The sequence below is a fragment of the Capsicum annuum genome, chromosome 5, assembly GCF_002878395.1.
Source record: "Capsicum annuum cultivar UCD-10X-F1 chromosome 5, UCD10Xv1.1, whole genome shotgun sequence".
Lineage (NCBI taxonomy): Eukaryota > Viridiplantae > Streptophyta > Magnoliopsida > Solanales > Solanaceae > Capsicum > Capsicum annuum.
Genome location: NC_061115.1, coordinates 171,512,157 through 171,531,314, shown reverse-complemented (window position 1 = coordinate 171,531,314; position 19,158 = coordinate 171,512,157). Strand labels below are relative to the sequence as shown.

General features: G+C 28.9%; 1 protein-coding gene across 1 annotated transcript in view; it reads left to right on the top strand.

Annotated features, from left to right (window-relative positions):
• The first annotated feature begins 8,005 nt into the window (after positions 1-8,005).
• LOC107870930 overlaps positions 8,006-19,158 on the top strand; it is a 21,426-nt gene continuing 10,273 nt past the window's right edge. The window contains exon 1 of the mRNA XM_016717632.2: positions 8,006-8,280. Within this exon, the coding sequence (XP_016573118.2) occupies positions 8,071-8,280 (210 nt within the window). The 5' untranslated portion in view covers positions 8,006-8,070. The remainder of the gene's footprint in view (positions 8,281-19,158) is intronic.

The window sequence follows — 19,158 nt, the reverse complement described above, 5'->3', positions numbered from 1 at the left end:
GAAAATATGTGTAATCATATGACATGGGTACTCGCTGTAAAATAATGCTTTAATACTTTGATTTTGAATTATTCAATCTTTAGTATCTTTAAATTCACTACTATAATTGATTTCTAACCATTGTCATGTTTACTAGTCGTTCTATTTCATCTATCTGGATTACAATCTTCTAAAATTCACACAATTATTTTTAAAAATCTCATAATAGTGCTCTGCCACATATTATACATATTGTATTCACATTTTAAGTCGTCTGTCTTCTGTATTTAAATGTCTATGTTTAGATAGGTCTTATACTTTTTATTTTACATTAACTCTTTCTTTGTGTTCCTTTATTTACTGCTACTATACGTTACCCATTACTTAATATTGTGAAATTAAAATGTAACTTTAATTTAATTGTTAATTGATTTGATATTCTTATCTATTAATCTCTTTTAATATAAAATCCGTAAATATAAATTATTCATACACCTAAAGTTAGTCATCTTTAAAACATTATTCTATTGATTGAGATTATTTCATTAATTATATTTAACAATAGTATTTTGAAGTATCATTTACTCATGTTATTTTCTAAAATAACATAAATTATAAATAATGTTACATTATCATCTCAAGTTAGTTTTTAATCCATTTACATCACCCCTCGAGGCGAAGATCGTCCTTCCTCAAATAGTCTAGTAATTTCTTCTGCATTATTTTCAAAAGTTACTTTATTATAAACTGTTATAATTTTTTTATTATTTTATGATACATCATTTTTTTCATTTTGATATTTGAATATGTAACCTTCAGTATTTCACTTATAATGCAAAGAATGTTATATTCTATTTTAGGATATTGCTTTGGATAAATATACATTTTAAAAAATAAAGGAGCAAAATCTTATAATTGCTAATAAAAAGGAGCTAAAGAGAACCACAATTCTTCTACTATAAAAAAGGAGCATTCAAAATCAATCAACTGATTTTTAATTTAAATTTAATAATAGTTTAATTTTCAATTTAAATTTAATAATATTTATCATTGGATATAACTTGGGATATTTTTGGTTTATATCTAAATTCAACTACTATTTATTATTATTATTATTATTACTACTAGTACTACTACTACTACTACTTTTTTTTGGTTAATGTTATTATTAATACTACTACTACTCCTATTACTGTTTTTATTATATGCATTGTCACTACTATTATTATTATTATTATTATTATTATTATTATTATTATTATTATTATTACGCACTACTATTACTAATCTTACTGCTATTATTTATTAATATTATTATTCAATTTTTACTTTTTATTTAATATTTACATAAATTATATTTAGATAGTTTTATAATATTTATTTGATTTTTTAAAGATCTAAACATAATAGAGTAAAAGTTCATTCAAAACTCTTTAACCATGAGTTTCTATTTTTAAACTAATGAAATTTTTTTATCAAATAAAGAATAATATATTTTTATATTCAAATATTTAAAATTTTTAATATATTTATTATTATTATTATTATTATTATTATTTACTACTACTACTACTTTTTTTTGGTTAATATTATTATTAATACTACTACTACTCCTATTACCGTTTCTATTATATGTATTGTCATTACTACTATTTAATTATTGCTATTATTATTATTGTTATTATTACGCACTACTGCTACTAATTTTAATGTTATTATTTATTATTAATATTATTATTATTATTATTATTATATTTTTAACTTTTATTTAATATTTACATAAATTATATTTAGATTGTTTTATAATATTTATTTGAATTTTTAAAGAGATAAACATGCAAGAGTAAAAGTTCATTCAAAACTCTTTAACCATGAATTTCTATTTTTTAAGCTAATGAAATCTTTTTTCCAAATAAAGAATAATATATTTTCAAATTTAAATAATTAATAATAATTAAATAAGTAAATAGTAGTAGCATACTATTTACTTATTTAATTATTATTATTATTATTATTATTATAGTTACGCGCTACTACTACTAATTTTACTGCTATTATTTATTATCACCACTACTACTTCTACCAAGTATGCAGTAGTTCTTGTTTATTTATTTATTATTATTACTATTATTGTTATTATTATTGCTACTACTTTTTTTTTTATTAATATTATTATTAATACTACTACTTCTCCTATTACTGTTTTTATTATATGCATTGTCACTACTACTATTTACTTATTATTATTATTATTATTATTATTATTATTATTATTATTATTATTATCGCTACGCACTACTACTATTGATCTTACTGCTATTATTTATTATTCATATTATTATTAAATTTTTATTTTTTTATTTTTTATTTAATATTTACATAAATTATACTTAGATAGTTTTATAATATTTATTTAAAGTTTTAAAAAGATAAACATAAAAGAGTAAAAGTTCATTCAAAACTCTTTAACCATGAGTTTTTATTTTTAAGCTAATGAAATTTTTTTTCAAATAAAGAATAATATATTTTCAAATTCAAATATTTTAATTTTTTTAATATATTTATTTATTATTATTATTACTACTACTACTTTTTTTGGTTAATATTATTATTAATACTACTACTACTCCTATTACCTTTTTTATTATATGTATTGTCACTACTACTATTTACTTATTTAATTATTATTATTATTATTATTATTATTATTATTATTATTGTTGTTGTTGTTGTTGTTGTTGTTGTTGTTGTTGTTGTTACACACTACTACTACTAATTTTACTGCTATTATTTATTATTAATATTATTATTATATTTTTAACCTTTATTTAATATTTATATAAATTATATTTAGATAGTTATATAATATTTGTTTGAATTTTTAAAGAGATAAACATGAAAGAGTAAAAGTTCATTCAAAACTCTTTAACCATGAATTTCTATTTTTAAGCTAACGAAATCTTATTTTCAAATAGAGAATAATATATTTTCAAATTCAAATATTTTAAATTTTTCAATACATCATTACAACATTATTAAGTTATATCCTAAAAATTGCCATGCGATTTTTTAATATCTTGCCACGTGGCTTTTTGACTTGCTTTTAGTTTTGCTTTTATATATATATAGATTCTGGAACATCTTACCTTATCCATCTAACTTGCAATTATTTTAGAAATAATTACTTGGAGGATTATTTTTTAATAAATAGTTACTATTTTAACATATTTTATTTATTTATTACCATTTATACTAACTAGACTATTTATTAAAAATGAATTATGAGGGTGTTTGGGTAAGCTTATAATTTGATCAAAATGGCTTTTAGGCCATTTTTTGCTTTTGAAAGTGTTTGACAATTTTTATAATTGCTTTAAAAAGTTAATTTTAGCTTTTTTTTAAGCCAAAAGCTATAAGTTGGTCACTCCCTACTTATTTTTTTTAGCTTATAATTCATTGAAAGTTTACCAAATAAATAACTTTTGTATCCCTTATAATTTTCACTTATTTCAAAATTATCCTCTTGTAGCCCTTATAATTTTCACTTATAACATTCATGATCTATAACAATTTTTATAACTATTAACTTTTTTTTAATTCAATTTTTTATATTATATTAAATTATATATTTTTGTAAAAATATATATTTACTAAAATAATTAATAATATTCAAACAAACAATATTATTATAAACAAAATTTAAGTATACGTAGTAGCTTGTTGGCAGTGTATACTATTTATGTGCTACATTTATTTTGTTTGTTTGTTTGATTTTTTCCCTTAAAAAAAACTATTTTTTATCTAAAAAAAATTGATACACCGACTTTTTATCGAAATATTTTTTATCTTAAATATTCTTAATTCAAAATTCTAATTACATCCCTGATAAGAAAGAATATGAATTTAAATTAATAAGGTTTCAAAGTAAATATCGAGTAATAAATAATTCAATTTTTTATAAAAAAAAATAATTAGCGCACAAATTTAATAGTCATTATGAAAATATTATATTATATATATATATATATATATATATATATATATATATATAGAAACAAAACTAAAAATATATATATATTAATTTTAATTTGAATCATTTTAGAAATAAAAATTAATAATAATTAACTCTACATATTGTTAACAACTTTAAGGGTATTTCAGACATTTTGACTAAAGAAAGTGCTTAACAACACTTATTTACCAAATACATCAACAATTTTTTTCAGTTTCAGCACTTTTATCCAAACACGTAACTGTTTAATTTTAAAATAAGTTTAGCACTTTAAAAAACACTTTTTTAAAAAAAATCTAAAACCATTTTTTCCAGCCTATCCAAACGGATCCATATATGTAATATATATGTATTTTCGATGTTTTAAACTATATTATACTTGTTATGTAAGAAATCTACACTATGTATCAGAAGTGAGTTGTACATTTAAAATAACTATACTATAATTGTTATATTCATAAAGAAAAATTATTGATATAGATGATATATATTTCTAAATATAAAATATCATGTGATTTTTCCTTTTATTTTATTTTATCTTATCTTTCAAATAAAATAAATTAACCTAACAATTATAAAGTATAATCTCAAAATAATTTAATTGGTATACCAATATATCCTAAATGTTTATAGAAGCACTAGTTTAACCGCACGTGTTTCGCACGTGTAACATTTGATTATTTAAAATTAAATAATTTTATCTATTGTGGAGATTTTTAATAAAGTGTAAAAATTCAAATCACTTTTCAAAAAATCTTTCACACTTTAATATAATAATGTAAATATAAACATATACTAATATATGTTTTACTAGTTCCAAGTGGTTGATGGATCATCACTTTTGCTTTTGCGTATCTCTTTCCCTTGTTGCCACATGCTAACAGAGACACATTAATTTAAATCATATTTGTGTTACGGTTTTTTTAATATTTAAAATCTTTCCTTATTCTTAAAGTAAAATCTTTACAAATTTATTGATTACATTCTATTATGCACTTAAAACATTTAAAAGTCTGAAAGTTCTTAATTTTTTATTTTTCTAATAGTTTTATATTTATTTTTAGATTTTTTAAATCTTCTTAAAATCAAATTTAGTTGATTTAGAATTCTTAAACTAATAGAAATGTAGCAGTTGTCTTTAATTTTGATGACTTTTAATAAGGAAATGTTTTATCATAAATATATTTAATTAATTTTTAACTCTTAAATTAAAAAAATATATTGAAATTCTGATGTCTTTTAATAAGGAAAAGTTTTTGCCATAAATATATTTAATTAATTTTTAACTTTTAAATATTAGGAAAAAATAGTGAAAAAGACGATTTTTAAAAGTTTTTACCATAAATATATTTAATTAATTTTTAACTTTTAAATATTAGAAAAAATAGTGAAAAGACGATTTTATCTAAAACAAAGACTTTTAATGAAGGGTAAAAGATCAATTCACTTTTTAAGGGTCTTCATACTTTTATATATACTAGTTTAGGATACGCGCCCCACGCGTGTACCTCACTTCAATGAATTTAATTTTATACAAGAACTTTAATATTATAAAAGAAAATATCCCTAACCGTTATAGTAGATTTTGCCTTCAATCACATTCGATATCAATAAATAATGATAAAAAGGGAAAATTTCAGAAATAACAACTATAGAGAGTTAATTGTAACTTTTATAGCAACGGTTTTATAATTACGAAAAATAGCAAATTGTATTTTGCATTTAAGTAAACTGTTACTATATAAATACATATACAACAAAATTTACGACCCTTGTTTTACTCAAATTAGTTGAGTTAAATAAAGAATAATTATCCATCTAATTAAATTTTCATAAATTATTCTTATTTAAATTAGTAGATTCCTTTTCCAAATCAAACTCAAATATGAAGATTATTATTTCCATCTTCAAAATTTCAAAATATCATTCTTTTATATCTCTAACTATTTTTTCTTGTTAGTTTATTCTTTTTTTTAATTTCTTTTTCTTTTACATTTTTTTTCTTTCCACTCTATTTTCTCTCTTCTACTTCTTTTTTTTTTTTCCTTTTTCATTTTTTATTTATTTTTTTGTTTTTTTTTTGTTTTTTTCCTTTGCTCATATTTTTTTTTCATTTTCTTCTTATTTTATAATTTTTTTCACTTTTATTTATACACTTTTATTTCTAGTTTCTATTTCTCTTTCTCCTTTTTTTCCTTCTCCACTTCTTTTTTTGAATTTTTATTTTTCGTTTCTGTTTTTTCTATGTTTTTGTTTTTTTCCTTTTCTTTACTCTTCTATCTCTATCATTTATTTCTAAATAGACATACAGATCTACATTTGTATTTGCGGTAAAAAACATACATATATAATGACATATGTATTTACAGAAATACATATCTGACTCTCATGTATATATAAACATATAGGACACAAAATCTTTATAACAAAAATGACAATTATATACATATACATATAGGTAATAAAAAAATGCACGATACATATCTTAAACAGTAAAAATAAATAAATAAGTACATATGTTACCCTCTAAAATGACATAATATGTACAGTTCAAAGACAAATCCAACACCATATAAAATACATATAGCTTTGCATATGTATTTATAGAATATATACCTGATCCATATGTATATTATTATTTTATATGAATCACCTTTGTATTTCGCAAATACATATGAAGATATATAGTATAGTTATGTTTGTTACTGTTTAATATGAACATGATATGTATTTCGTAAATACATATGTATGTTTTGTACTGTAAATACATATCTAGACCTGGATGGCTATGTATTTTATATGTTTTATGAATATGTATATGTGACATATATATTTGTAGTTTCAAAATAAAAGTTAGAGGTTGAAAAATAAAAAAAAATAAAAAAAATATAAAAATAAAAAAAATGAAAAAATAGAAGTGAAAAAGAAAAAAAAGAAGAAAGAGAAAAAGAAGTGTAAAAATAAAAGAAAAACAAAACAAAATAGAAAAAAGAAGAAGAAAGCGAAAATAGAAAAAGAAAAAAAAGATATGAGAAAGGAAAAAAAAGAAAATGAAAAAGGAAAAAAAAGAGAAATAGAAGAGAGAAAATAAAGTGGAAAGAAAAAAATGAAAAATAAAAAGAAATTAAAATAAAAAATAAAATGATAAAATAAATAAGATAAAAAAAAACTAACAAGAAAAAAAAAGGTAGAGATATAAGAGAGTGAAAGACAACAATGATGTTTTATTTTGAAATCTTGAAGATAATTATCTTCAAATATGAAAAAGGGAAAAAAAAGAGAACAAAAAATAAAAAAATAAAAAAATGAAAAAGAAAAAAAAGGAGAGAAATAGAAGAGAGAAGATAAAATGATAAAAAATAAGATGAAAAAAAAGGGGTAAAAGATATAGCTATATTTGAGGAGGTGAAATAGTGAAGTGAAAATAGAAAAATGTAAAGTAGTGAGAGTAAAATATGCACTTGTCTAGTTAATGAGTAAAATAATGCTACTTTTACTATAAACTGTAATTTTATAAGAGTGTTGCTATTTATTATAATTATAGTTTTAAGTATGCTACTTTCTGTAATTTTTCCATAAAAAAATGAAAAAGGAAAAAAAAGAAGTGAAGTAGAAGAGAGAAAATAAAGTGGAAAGAAAAAAATAAAAAAGAAAAAAAAATTAAAATAAAAAAGATAAAAAAGATGAAAAACTAACAAGAAAAAATAGTTAGAGATATAAGAGAATGATATTTTAAAATTTTAAACATCATGAAAATAATAATCTTCATATTTGAGTTTGATTTGGAAAAAGAATCTGCTAATTTAAATAAGAGTAATTTATGAAAATTTAATTAGATGAGATAATTATTCCTTATTTAACTCAACTAATTTGAGTTAAACAAGACCGTAAATCTTATTGTATATGTATTTATATAGCAACAATTTATTTAAATATAAAATATAATTTATTTTTTTCATAATTATAAAACTGTTGCTATAAAAATTACAATTGCTATTTCTCAAAATTTTCCATTATAGATATAGGTTAATAGATTATTTTACCCCAAAAATAAAATATAAAAAATAATTTAGTGACATATGGTCAAGCAAAAAGACCAACATTGTCAAGCGCCAAGATCAGTATTACAGAGCAGAAGGGAAAGGGAACCCATGGAAGCCCCTAAAACTGCTCCTCCTTCTCAGGCAGGCATGAACAGAAAGAGGCCACTTGACAACTCCAAATCGCAAAACTCACCTTACAACAAGATGAGACTCATTGTTAAAGATCTTCGACCCCATGTTATCGAGGTACACTTGTATATTTTAATATAAAAATTTCTGTATAAATTGACTTGCTTTGACTCTTCTTGTTATTATTGCTTCTGGGTCGCCTTTAATTTGTGGGGATTCCAATTAAATATCTCTTAGAATTGAATTTTGTATTTTTTTCCTCGATGTGATTCCATTCTTAATATTTTCCTCGCTTAAAGAGTAAAGAAAATATGACATTCTTTGCTGAAAATCTGTGAATTAACTTGACTTTGTTTGGACTGTTCTTGTTATTATAACTTGGGGGTGTCGCTCGATTTTTTTTATAATTGTGGTGTCTCGGCCAACTTTCGCACATCTCCACACGTGTCACTTCCCACCAGCAACATGTACAAGATAACTCTGTTCAGCAAGGCTGAGATTGATGGCGGTGTTGCTCAATTCTGGTCCTATCGATTAGATTCATCTGGATTTATAATTTAGTATTTTTACTGGAGTACAATTTTCTATTTTGATTTCTTTTCACCGTTTTAAAGAGTTTTTCTAGCTCATATGAGGGTAAAAATTTGACATTTATCGCTTCCAAGGGTGTGTTTTGGTGGTCAATCAAGTGGGTGAGAACCACAAGTGTCGCGTTCAAATCCCAGCAGTGATAAAAACACTAGGTGATTTCTTTCATGTTTGTCCTAGCCTTGGTTGCTAGAGTTACCAGGTACCTATGCCTGTTGCTGGTGGGAGGTGGCAGATATCTCGTGTAATTAGCCACGGACACCACAGTTATAGAAGAAAACATAAAAGAAAATTGACATTTATCATACTAGGGCTTTTGGGTTCTCTAAACATTTTTAACCCAATTATCCATGTATTCACTAGATGTTGAAAGGAACTATTGCAGCAGCATTTGATAGTTTTTGTTTATGCAATACGATTTACTAGTATTAGTTATAACTTACGCTATACAAGTTGTAAAGTTGGGATTTAGGAATAGGTTTCTTGGGTTATGAAGTAGGTTAAGTAGATCTTAGAATTCTGCGTGGTTCAAGCAGGTTAGGTGATTCGGTGAATATCATTTCACTATATTAGTTTAAGGAGATCTATGTGAAGCGATTTCTCCAAGTTTGTACGAGTGCAGTAGACATGGCATTTTTTGCTAACCTGAGTAGTACTTAAGAAGCCACATTCTTGTGCCTCTGTAATGGAACTTCCTTGTCAAAGTAAGTCCAGAACTTGACATATAACTGTTTTGCCATTTACTCTGTGTGTCATCCATGACCAACTCTGTCAAATATTTTGTAAAAAGAACTTGGGTACTTTATTTCGAACCTAGTAGTTCTTACTTGTCCAATATTAGGCCATTCAGCGGGTAATTGCAAATTTATGGTTATGTTGTAGAAAAATGTTTTTCAATTCTCCACAGGACAAGACACAAGTTTACTGATACCAATTCTCGGTAAACATGTGCAGCACCGGTTTTTGTTTTCACTTTTGGAAATTGGTTCAAACTCTTAAATAACAAATTAGAAAAGGTTTTCTTAGGGAAGGTCTAGTTCTTGAATGAGCATAATTCTGTGTTTCAAAAGCCACTTCCATTCTCATTCGAACCCCTGGTGCTCCTCACCTCTTCCTAGCATCACCCTCTCCACCTTATCTTACCCTCTGTCCATCTTTTCTGTTAACTTTTCAAACTTGTATAAGAGACTTTTTCTTTAGCAGTGAACGCCCTTCGTATTTTTTTTTTTAAATATTCTCTTACAACTAAAGCTTTTCTTTTTTCTTTTGGATAGAAGTAACAGTACAACTAGTGATTATAGTAAGGAACCAAAACAAAAACTCTTTGTTTCTAAATCAATTATGGAAAGATTCAATCTTATCGAATGAACTGGCTTCTTCTTGGGGTGGGCGGGTGGGTGGTACCGAAGAAATTATAAGTTTTCTCTATCCTAAAGTATCGCTCTGACTGGGGAAATGGGCCCTGGTCCTATTTTGCATAGTTTCTCTTTCCAACCATCATCGATCTTCTTCCCTGATGGTCTCTTTTCTTTATCTTACTGATGGAAGAACGAATTCTCTTTGTTTCAAGGTAGAAATTCTTAGAACTTATTAATGTTAGTGTTGATTGAGAGAGATAGTTTTCTCTTATGAACCACAATAAAAAATTTATGAGCAGGATGAAGACTGATGAAGCTAATCTAAGATGGGTTTGCAAAAATCTATATGAAGCGTCATTACTTCAAAGGGAAACAAGAATTTGCAGCGAAGATAGGGGAGGAAGATCACCACATAAACCTACCGCGTTTATCAAAATTACGACAACTTTGGCCGGTTTTGTAAAAACTTGAACATTGTAGGGTACCAAAGACATTCCCGTCATTATCCTGGAGGCGATTCATAGCAAAGGTTTGAGAGACATTGCCACCAAGATTCTTTGATTTCTGTAAGGCACATCAGTCCTAGATTGAACCTCTCCTGTCCAACCAAATCATATGTAGAGACAACTAGAATCCCACAATTGTTCGACATGGTAACCATTGACAAGTACTCCGATGAGAATCAAACTGGCAATGACCCAGGAAGTAAGAGCTCACAGTTCCTAGCCAAATGCCTGATTGGATACTTCAATCACTCCTTTAATAACATCCCCAATAAAGATATGATATAGAAGTTGTTCATTAATTGATGGAAAATCTGTGCTGCTTTAAAGGGGAAGTCGTTGAACTATAAACAATTACTATGAGCTCCCATTGAGGCAGGAGGTGGTTCGTGTACATGCAGCCGACTAGTTTTGGAATGAAAGATGTCTGAGTCTTCAAGGATAGTCTTCGGTTGCTGGCTCGAAAACTTGCAGCCAAGAAGGCGGAGCATTGTTGGATCAAAATTTTTGGTATTAAGTTCCTGCATGGTTGTTAAACACCTGTAATACCACTGGGATTATGTGGAAATAATTGGTTTCAGTAAAACAAAGATGAAATGATAACACACTGAGTAAAACATTGTTTCAAAGAGCATTAGGATGTTTGGTTTAGTACAAGAGGCATTTTTCCAATCCTAAGGAAGAAATGGTTATTCAAAATTTCCCGACTTGAAAGTTTTCCCAAGTGACTTGAATTCATTGGTGATTATGAACCTGGTTTCCTGATGGGTTCATTTTTCCTTCACAGTGAACAATTCCGTAGTCTGTCATTGGCAATTCAATTTTACATTGTTTTACCTGGTTTGTTCTTTCATGAGCTATTTTCAATGCATCCCACATTTCCTTTGCTGTAGCACAAGCAGAGATCCTGTTATACTCATCAGGACCAAGTCCATATCCACATGTTAGGTTATTTATTAGCACCACATTTTCCTCAAGCATCTCATAAAGAAAATTACCACCACATTTTCCTCAAGCATCTCATAATCTTCTTCTTTCAAATCAACCTTCTTGTTGCGAACCTTCTTTCCAATCGCATCATCCTTCATTGGAATCAAGGGTCCATTAATGATTATTACCCATAGTTGGTAACCTCAGCTTGTTAAAAAATTTCATACTAGACTTCCACCAACAGTAAATTATGCATTAAACAATGATGGAGGTCGAGTAGCATATTGAATCTCATTCCTACTCTGGTGGAGTCATTTTGGATCTTCCTCATGTGCCAGCTTCCTTAGAGAAAATCTGCTCTAATACCAATTGTTAGTTTAGATACCACTAGATTCAAGAGGGGTAATGACCTGGGGTCGTAGCAAATTTTCTCAACTAGCTAGGAATTGCCCAACTTTATGCATGCTGGATAACTTGAGAAGACCCTGGTTCTTCTATTTGGTTCTTATGCTACTGTTTCGGAAATAAAATGCAGAATAAGTAAGAACCCAAGTTTTGTTATGTGGAAAATACCCCTCAAAAGGTGTAAAAAACCACGACCCAAACGTTCGTGGGATTTAACTTCAACTTAACTAATTAGAAAATCTTCAAAAGGTAATAGGAGTAGACATACATAATACCCCCTCCGTTTCAAAATAGTTGACCCTTGTTGACTTGACACTCCCTTTAAGAAAATATTTATTAGAGGTTTATTTTACCAAATTAGTCTTGTTAATTATGCTTTGAAAATGTAAATTTGAGTATATACACTTTGTTTAGTCATTTAATGATAAGGATAAGGATAGTATTGGAAGAACATAATAAAATCCTCTTGATTTCATCAAAGGGACAACTAATTTAATTAAATAATTTCAGAAAGAGGGCCAACATTTTGAAACGGGGTACTTCAACCCAAGGTACAAAAATACATGGATTGTAATAAGATAATATAAACTACTAATGGAATGTCTTCTACTATTAACATAGGATCTGAAACGTTTACAGGAATGAACTTTCTCAATAAGTATTTACCTTTTATTATTGAATCAACAAGAATTATTTTAACTACTCCACGTGGAAATAAGATTTATGCTGAGGGTACAACAAACATATTGACATATACACGACACAACCAACTTGGTGAGTTGGTACCAATAAGAAAGTAGAAAATAAAGAACACTATAATTGATACAAAAAATGCTATGAATAAAATTCTTTCACCAGCAATTCCAATACAAGTTCAATAGCGTAGCCAAAAATTTCGTGAAGGATGTTCAAACTTTGAATCAGTAAATTTTTTTAGTTATAGTGTGCTCAGAAAATTTTCAACGTAAACTATGTAATATTAGTAAATAATATTTTTATGTGAAAAGTTTTTTAAGAAAAAAGCCTGGATCATATAGCCTTATAAGTTTATAACCAATTAATGCTACTAAGAATTGAACCTAAAAATGCTAAATCCAGTACTGGATACTGGGCATTCAACCTGGATTATATAGTTTTATAAGTTTATAATCGATTAATGCTATTAAGAATTGCATGTAAAAAAGCTAAAAGCCTTTACCAGGAATCGAACCTGCACACACAACTCGTGTAAGATCTATCCTTAACACCCTTCATTGTTGGGCCGCCTCGCCTACTAGTGTCAAGGGTGTTCAAAAATTTTAGTACATAGCCATATTTAATATCATTATACCTAAAAATACAGTGTAATTTTCTGGCGAGGGATGTTCGCTTGACCACCCTAGCAAGGGAAAAGGCTCAAATATGCCACTGAACTTTGAGAAAAGGTTTGTCTATGCCATCCGTTTAAAGTTTGGCTCATCCATGCCTTTGCCGGTACAAAAAAGGCTTATTCATTCCATTTCTTTTAACAGTCTAGTTTGGTGGTTTTTGGCAAAACCATTTTGTACGCGTGGTCAACGATGATTCGTCCATGTCATTAATTAAATGAGCCAAAAAAAATTTAAGGGAAAAGTCTCAAATATGTCATTGAACGATCATAAATGACTCATTTATGTCATTGGTTAAAAGTTCGGCTCATTCGTGCCATTGCCATTATAAAATCAGCTCATTTATGCGATTATTTTTTAACGGTGGATTTTCAAAAATAATTTTGCCATGTGGCCTTTTGTTAGAGGTACATGTCATTAATTAAACTAAATATTAATTTCAAAATATCTTAAACCCATTAAAAAGAACCGATCCATTTAACCTAACCCGACCCACACCCATTAAAGTATTTTTTCTACAACAACTATTTTTTTATCAGAAAAAATAGTGATTAGTGTATATCTTTTGGCTGTTCCTTGTTGATTCTAAATCATTATAAATATTACGCTTAACAGAAGCCTCAAAAGTTCTATCCTCCAGTAACTTTTTTTTTTCCTAGTTATAATTCCAGTGACTCCAGTATATGCTCCGAAGTTGCAAGAAAAGAAGCCAATGAACGATTAGGGCAAGCAAGAAAAAGAATGAGGCGTACCAATAGAACTTCTCTATTCTCCCATCACGAATTAGGGGAGCATACATTGTTATCATTTTCAAATAACGGCTTAAAAGAAGTCCGCTATTTCAATTATTTTGCCATTTATATGAGATAACTTATTCCATAACTATAGTATAAATGGTGGGATAAATAATCCTGATACTAACTAATTTCAGATATTTGGAAATTAATATAGATTTATTTTAATTAATGATGTGGACCTCTAATAAAAGGCCACGTGACAAAACTGTTTTTGAAAATCCACAAGTTAAAAAGTAATCGCATGGATGAACTGATTTTATAACGGCGATGACACGAATGGGCCGAACTTTTAACTGATGGCATAAATGAGCCATTTTTGATAGTTCAATGACATATTTGAGCCTTTTCTCTCATTTTAATTAATGATATGGACCTCTAATAAAAGACCACGTGGCAAATTGTTTTTGAAAACACACCGTTAAAAAGTAATGGACATGGATGAGCTGGTTTTGTAATGGCGATGACATGAATGAGCCAAATTTTTAACTGAGGGTATAAATGAGCATTTTTGATAGTTCAATGGAATATTTGAGCCTTTTCCCCCCTAGCAATAATGTAGCTCCGCCACTTTTAACAGGTCCACCCATATACATCGTCAGCCATGAAAGTCGTACCACAGTCGTCCTAACTCGGCAACAAAACTTTCCTCCCCAAGAAAAACTCACCGAAGTCCCACCAAAAAAACTCTCAGACTTTCTGAGCATAGAACTCACCTTCAAATTCCAAACACCTTTTTCCAGTCACCCCGAAAGCTTAGAAGTATTTGGTTTTAGTTGTTTCTGAAGAATAGAGATTCAAAGACAAGGAGGCCATTGTTGATGGTACTTTCAATGAGACTGGAAAATATGACATAGTTTGAGTAAATGTGAGATGGCAAAGATGTGGGCAAATGAAAACAAAGATGGAGAGATCTGAAAAGAAGGAAGCAAGTAGAGGAGAAAGAGTAAGAGAAGAAATGATTAAGTAGAAAGTAAATATAATTAGTATAATGTCCAGTTGTAAGATGACACCTTTTATGACCACTATAATTTAGGTTTTAGCATTTTTTAGCGTCTCACCCTCTTTTAGATTCTCTTCCATGTCACCTCTTAGGGTGCCATTATCTCGACCCAAATTCTCTAAGGCTAAGTGTTTCGACACCTACTTACCCCAAATCGAGTATACTAATCACCTTAAGCATGAAAACTAACTGAAAGGAACTTAAAGCAGCAAAATAATACAAGTCTAGACATAGCTTTGTGAAAGCGTCTACAACCCCAAATGGTGCTAAGTCTGAACTAATATATACCCCACTGTCATGGGAAGATCAATAGAGTAATCATGTGGCAGGCTGGACATCATAATAACTTCCTAGAATAACTAAAATACACAAAGGTAAAGCCACCATTGGGAGAATATGTTTGGCTCACCACTGTCCGATTGGGTCAACCTTCTTGTCCCCTAAGTGGCCCTCCTAATTTAGTGGATGCATATGCATTTAAGTAGGAGTAAGGTTTGCGTACACTCTACCCTCCCAAATCCCACTTGTGGAATTACACTATGTATATTGTTGTTGTATATGCATTTAAGTAGACAAAAAGAAAGAAAAAAAAACGTAAATACAAAGGTACTCAATATGCATCCCTGGTCGTCCTCTAACTGGTGAGGCAAGGCTCACATACTAAAAATGATTCAAACATGAACATATACATATAACTTAATTGAATCATACACATAAAGCAATATTAGCAGTTTATGTATAATCTGATAACTTACATATATGAGAATGCGTAAAACCGAACAGTTCATAAATATGACGGCAACATACTATATTCAAAGTAGGAACATCCTAAGCCAAAAGTTGATTTACAAATTTACCCATAAAATGTTGATGACACCTTTTCCCTTCAATCAAACACCTACTACATTACTTTTTTCGTATAAAAATGTAAAACTTACATTCTAATAAATAATCAAAAGGTAAAAGTATTTAATTATAACACTATTCAAATCAATACATTATTCAATTTACTTCCTAATAAACTCTCTTTCATTAAATTTAAAAACCCAATACTATCTCCATCAATTAAAGATATTAGTGATCGATTTGCTGTTTTCTCTCTTCTGGCTTTTTGTTCATCCTTATATCTGATTCTTCTCCCCTTAGCTGTAAGTGTTTATTTATTGCTATAATAAAGCTTTCCGCATCCAGATTATATACAAGATATCCGCTCGTGCTTCAAGAACAATGTCAGTGCATGACTAGTGAAAAAATCAATTTTTCTATATCGAGAAAACGAAATTCTAAGTAGAACGATATAAATTGCGTATTATAGTAATGAGTTAAATAAAAATGATCTTTTCATATTTATAAATCCCACTATCTATGATCCTATGTCTATAATGAGTCTAGTGCATCAATAATAGAGACAAGATCATTAGAGCAAAGCTGATTACACCAAAAACATAGAGTCAAGATACAATTCAACTTGACCTGTTGCATACTATATTCTATGTTCTCAAAGCATCTAGAATTCCTTTCCTTCCATATTGTCCACCAAATATAAGACAGGATGATTCTCCACCTGTTTCTATTTTTTGCCAACAATTCCACTTCCTCCCAACTTTGTAGCGTCTCTATAATCTGTCCAGGCATAGACCAAGAGATGCTTTTGAGACTTAGAAATAGTCTCTATAGCTGTCCTGCAACTCTACAAAGTATAAATAGGTGATAACAGTTTCTGCAGCATCTGGAATATATATTTATCCCTTTCCTCATCAGGTTATCCTGTGTAAGGACAGCCTTTCTTACTTGATCCAAACAAACTATGCAACTTTGTGAGGTATTTTAGTCTTCCCAATTTTCTTCCACGGCCACTGAAATATGATTTCATAACTACTCTAGCACTGATCTGTTCTTATGGAATATACACACTAGTTTCAAAAAAACAAAACGAGCTTTTGCTTTTTATGTATAGTTAGTTTCTGTTTCTCTTTTTTATCCTATTGAATGACATCTTCCCGACTGTTATTTGTCATCAAGTCATGAGATCAAAAGAAAATTACTAAGAAATTAACAACATACCCAGTGTAATCCCACAAAGTTTGGTCTCAAAAGGGTAAAGTGTACTGGAGAAACTATTTCCAATAGACCCTCAACTTAAAGAAAGAACAATTCAAAGAAGTATTGAGAGAGAAATAACAGAAATGATAAAAGTCATGACCAGATACTATAAACAACCTAACAAATCATCCTAAACAGTAGTTATAACAAGATAACGATAGTGAAAGTGTAAAACATCATAGATAATAACCAAACTCTAAGGACAAGAAACTACAAGAGTAATTCCATGACTAATAGTACGGCTAATGGTATAGAAGAATAAACATGGCAATGCTCAACTATCTAACTATCCTTCTATCCTAATCCTTGTCCTCCATGACCTCCTATTTAAAGTTATGTCCTCGGTCAAATGAAGCTGCGGCACATCCTATCTAATCACCTCTCTCTAATATTTCTCTGGCCTACTTATACCTTTCTTGAAACCATTCATATCCAGCCTTTCACACCTCCGCACTGAGGTATCTCCTCTACACATGCCCAAACCATGTCATCTTTGTTCCCGAATCTTATCCTCTATTAGGACCACTCGTACCTTGTCCTAGATAAGTTTATTCTTGATTTTATCTCACCTACTATGCCCACACATCTATTTCAACTTCCTCATCTCTGCAAATTTTAACTTTTAAATGTGCAAGTTCTTGACTAGCCAACACGGCTCTCCTTACAACATAGTCGGTCTAACCACCGCTCTGTAGAACTACCCTTTAAATTTTGGCAGCACCTTCAGATCGCGCAGGATTTCAGATACGATCCTCCATTTCATCTACCCTGCACCTATATGATGTGTGACATCATCATCAGTCTCCACATTTTCTTGGATAATAGACCCAAGATATTTGAAACTTCCTCTTTTGAGTTGTGTATCAAGCCTCATTTCCATGTCAACCTCAGGCTTTACGTCACTGAACTTGTACTCCAAGTGTTCTGTCTTGGATTTACTCAACCTGAACCCTTTAGGCTCCACAGTATGCCTCAAACCTCCAAGCTCCAACTTTTTTTTAATTCTGCATTGGGTCCCATCAATCATAACTATGTCATCCGCAAATGGCATACACCATGACGCCTCTCTTTGAATATGTTGCGTCAATTCACCCATCACCAAGGAAAATAAAAACCGACTAAGAGATGATTCGTGATGCAACCCCATTACAATTGGGAAGTGCTCCAAGTCCTCTCCCCTGGTCCTTACACGGGTCTTGGCTCCACCCTACATGTACTTGATCGCTTTAATGTACGCCACATGTATAACTTTTGTGCCCAAACATCTCTATAGAACCTCCCCAGGGCACTTTGTCATAAACCTTTACTAGCTTTGTGAACACCATGTTTAGTTCCTTTTTCCTTTCTTTAAGAATTGCTATCAAAGTTTGCAATCGTACTGGTCAACCCTATCCCTATATCAATTTCATACAAATTGCTTTTGGGTCTATTTGGAAAGTCACCCGGTAATTAGATTTGATGTAGTTATTAGGATAGTAATTACCAGCCTTGTAATTACGCTGATCTGCTTGTTTGCCGCAATGTAATTACAAGTGTATTGTTTGGTTGCACAAGTGTAATTATGGATATATTAAATTTTTAATATAAAAGGTACTTATCACGAATTAAAAATTACTAATATTTGACAAATAAGGGCTCTATAAAAGATATTAAATTAGGTATCTAAGATACATATTGTCTTTTGAAAATATATTAATCAACAAACATATGTTCTTAACTAATACAACAACAACAACAATAAACCCAGTATATTCCCACATCGTAGGGTCTGGGGAGGGTAGAGTATACGCAGTCCATACCATTACCTCAAAAGAGGTAGAGAGGCATATGTTCTTAACTAATATTATTAAAAAAAGAGATAATACTCAATTAACCCTGAACTATACCCCAAAAAGGCTATGACATACCTCAACTTAAAGGGAGTCCTATTACCCCTTGAACTAA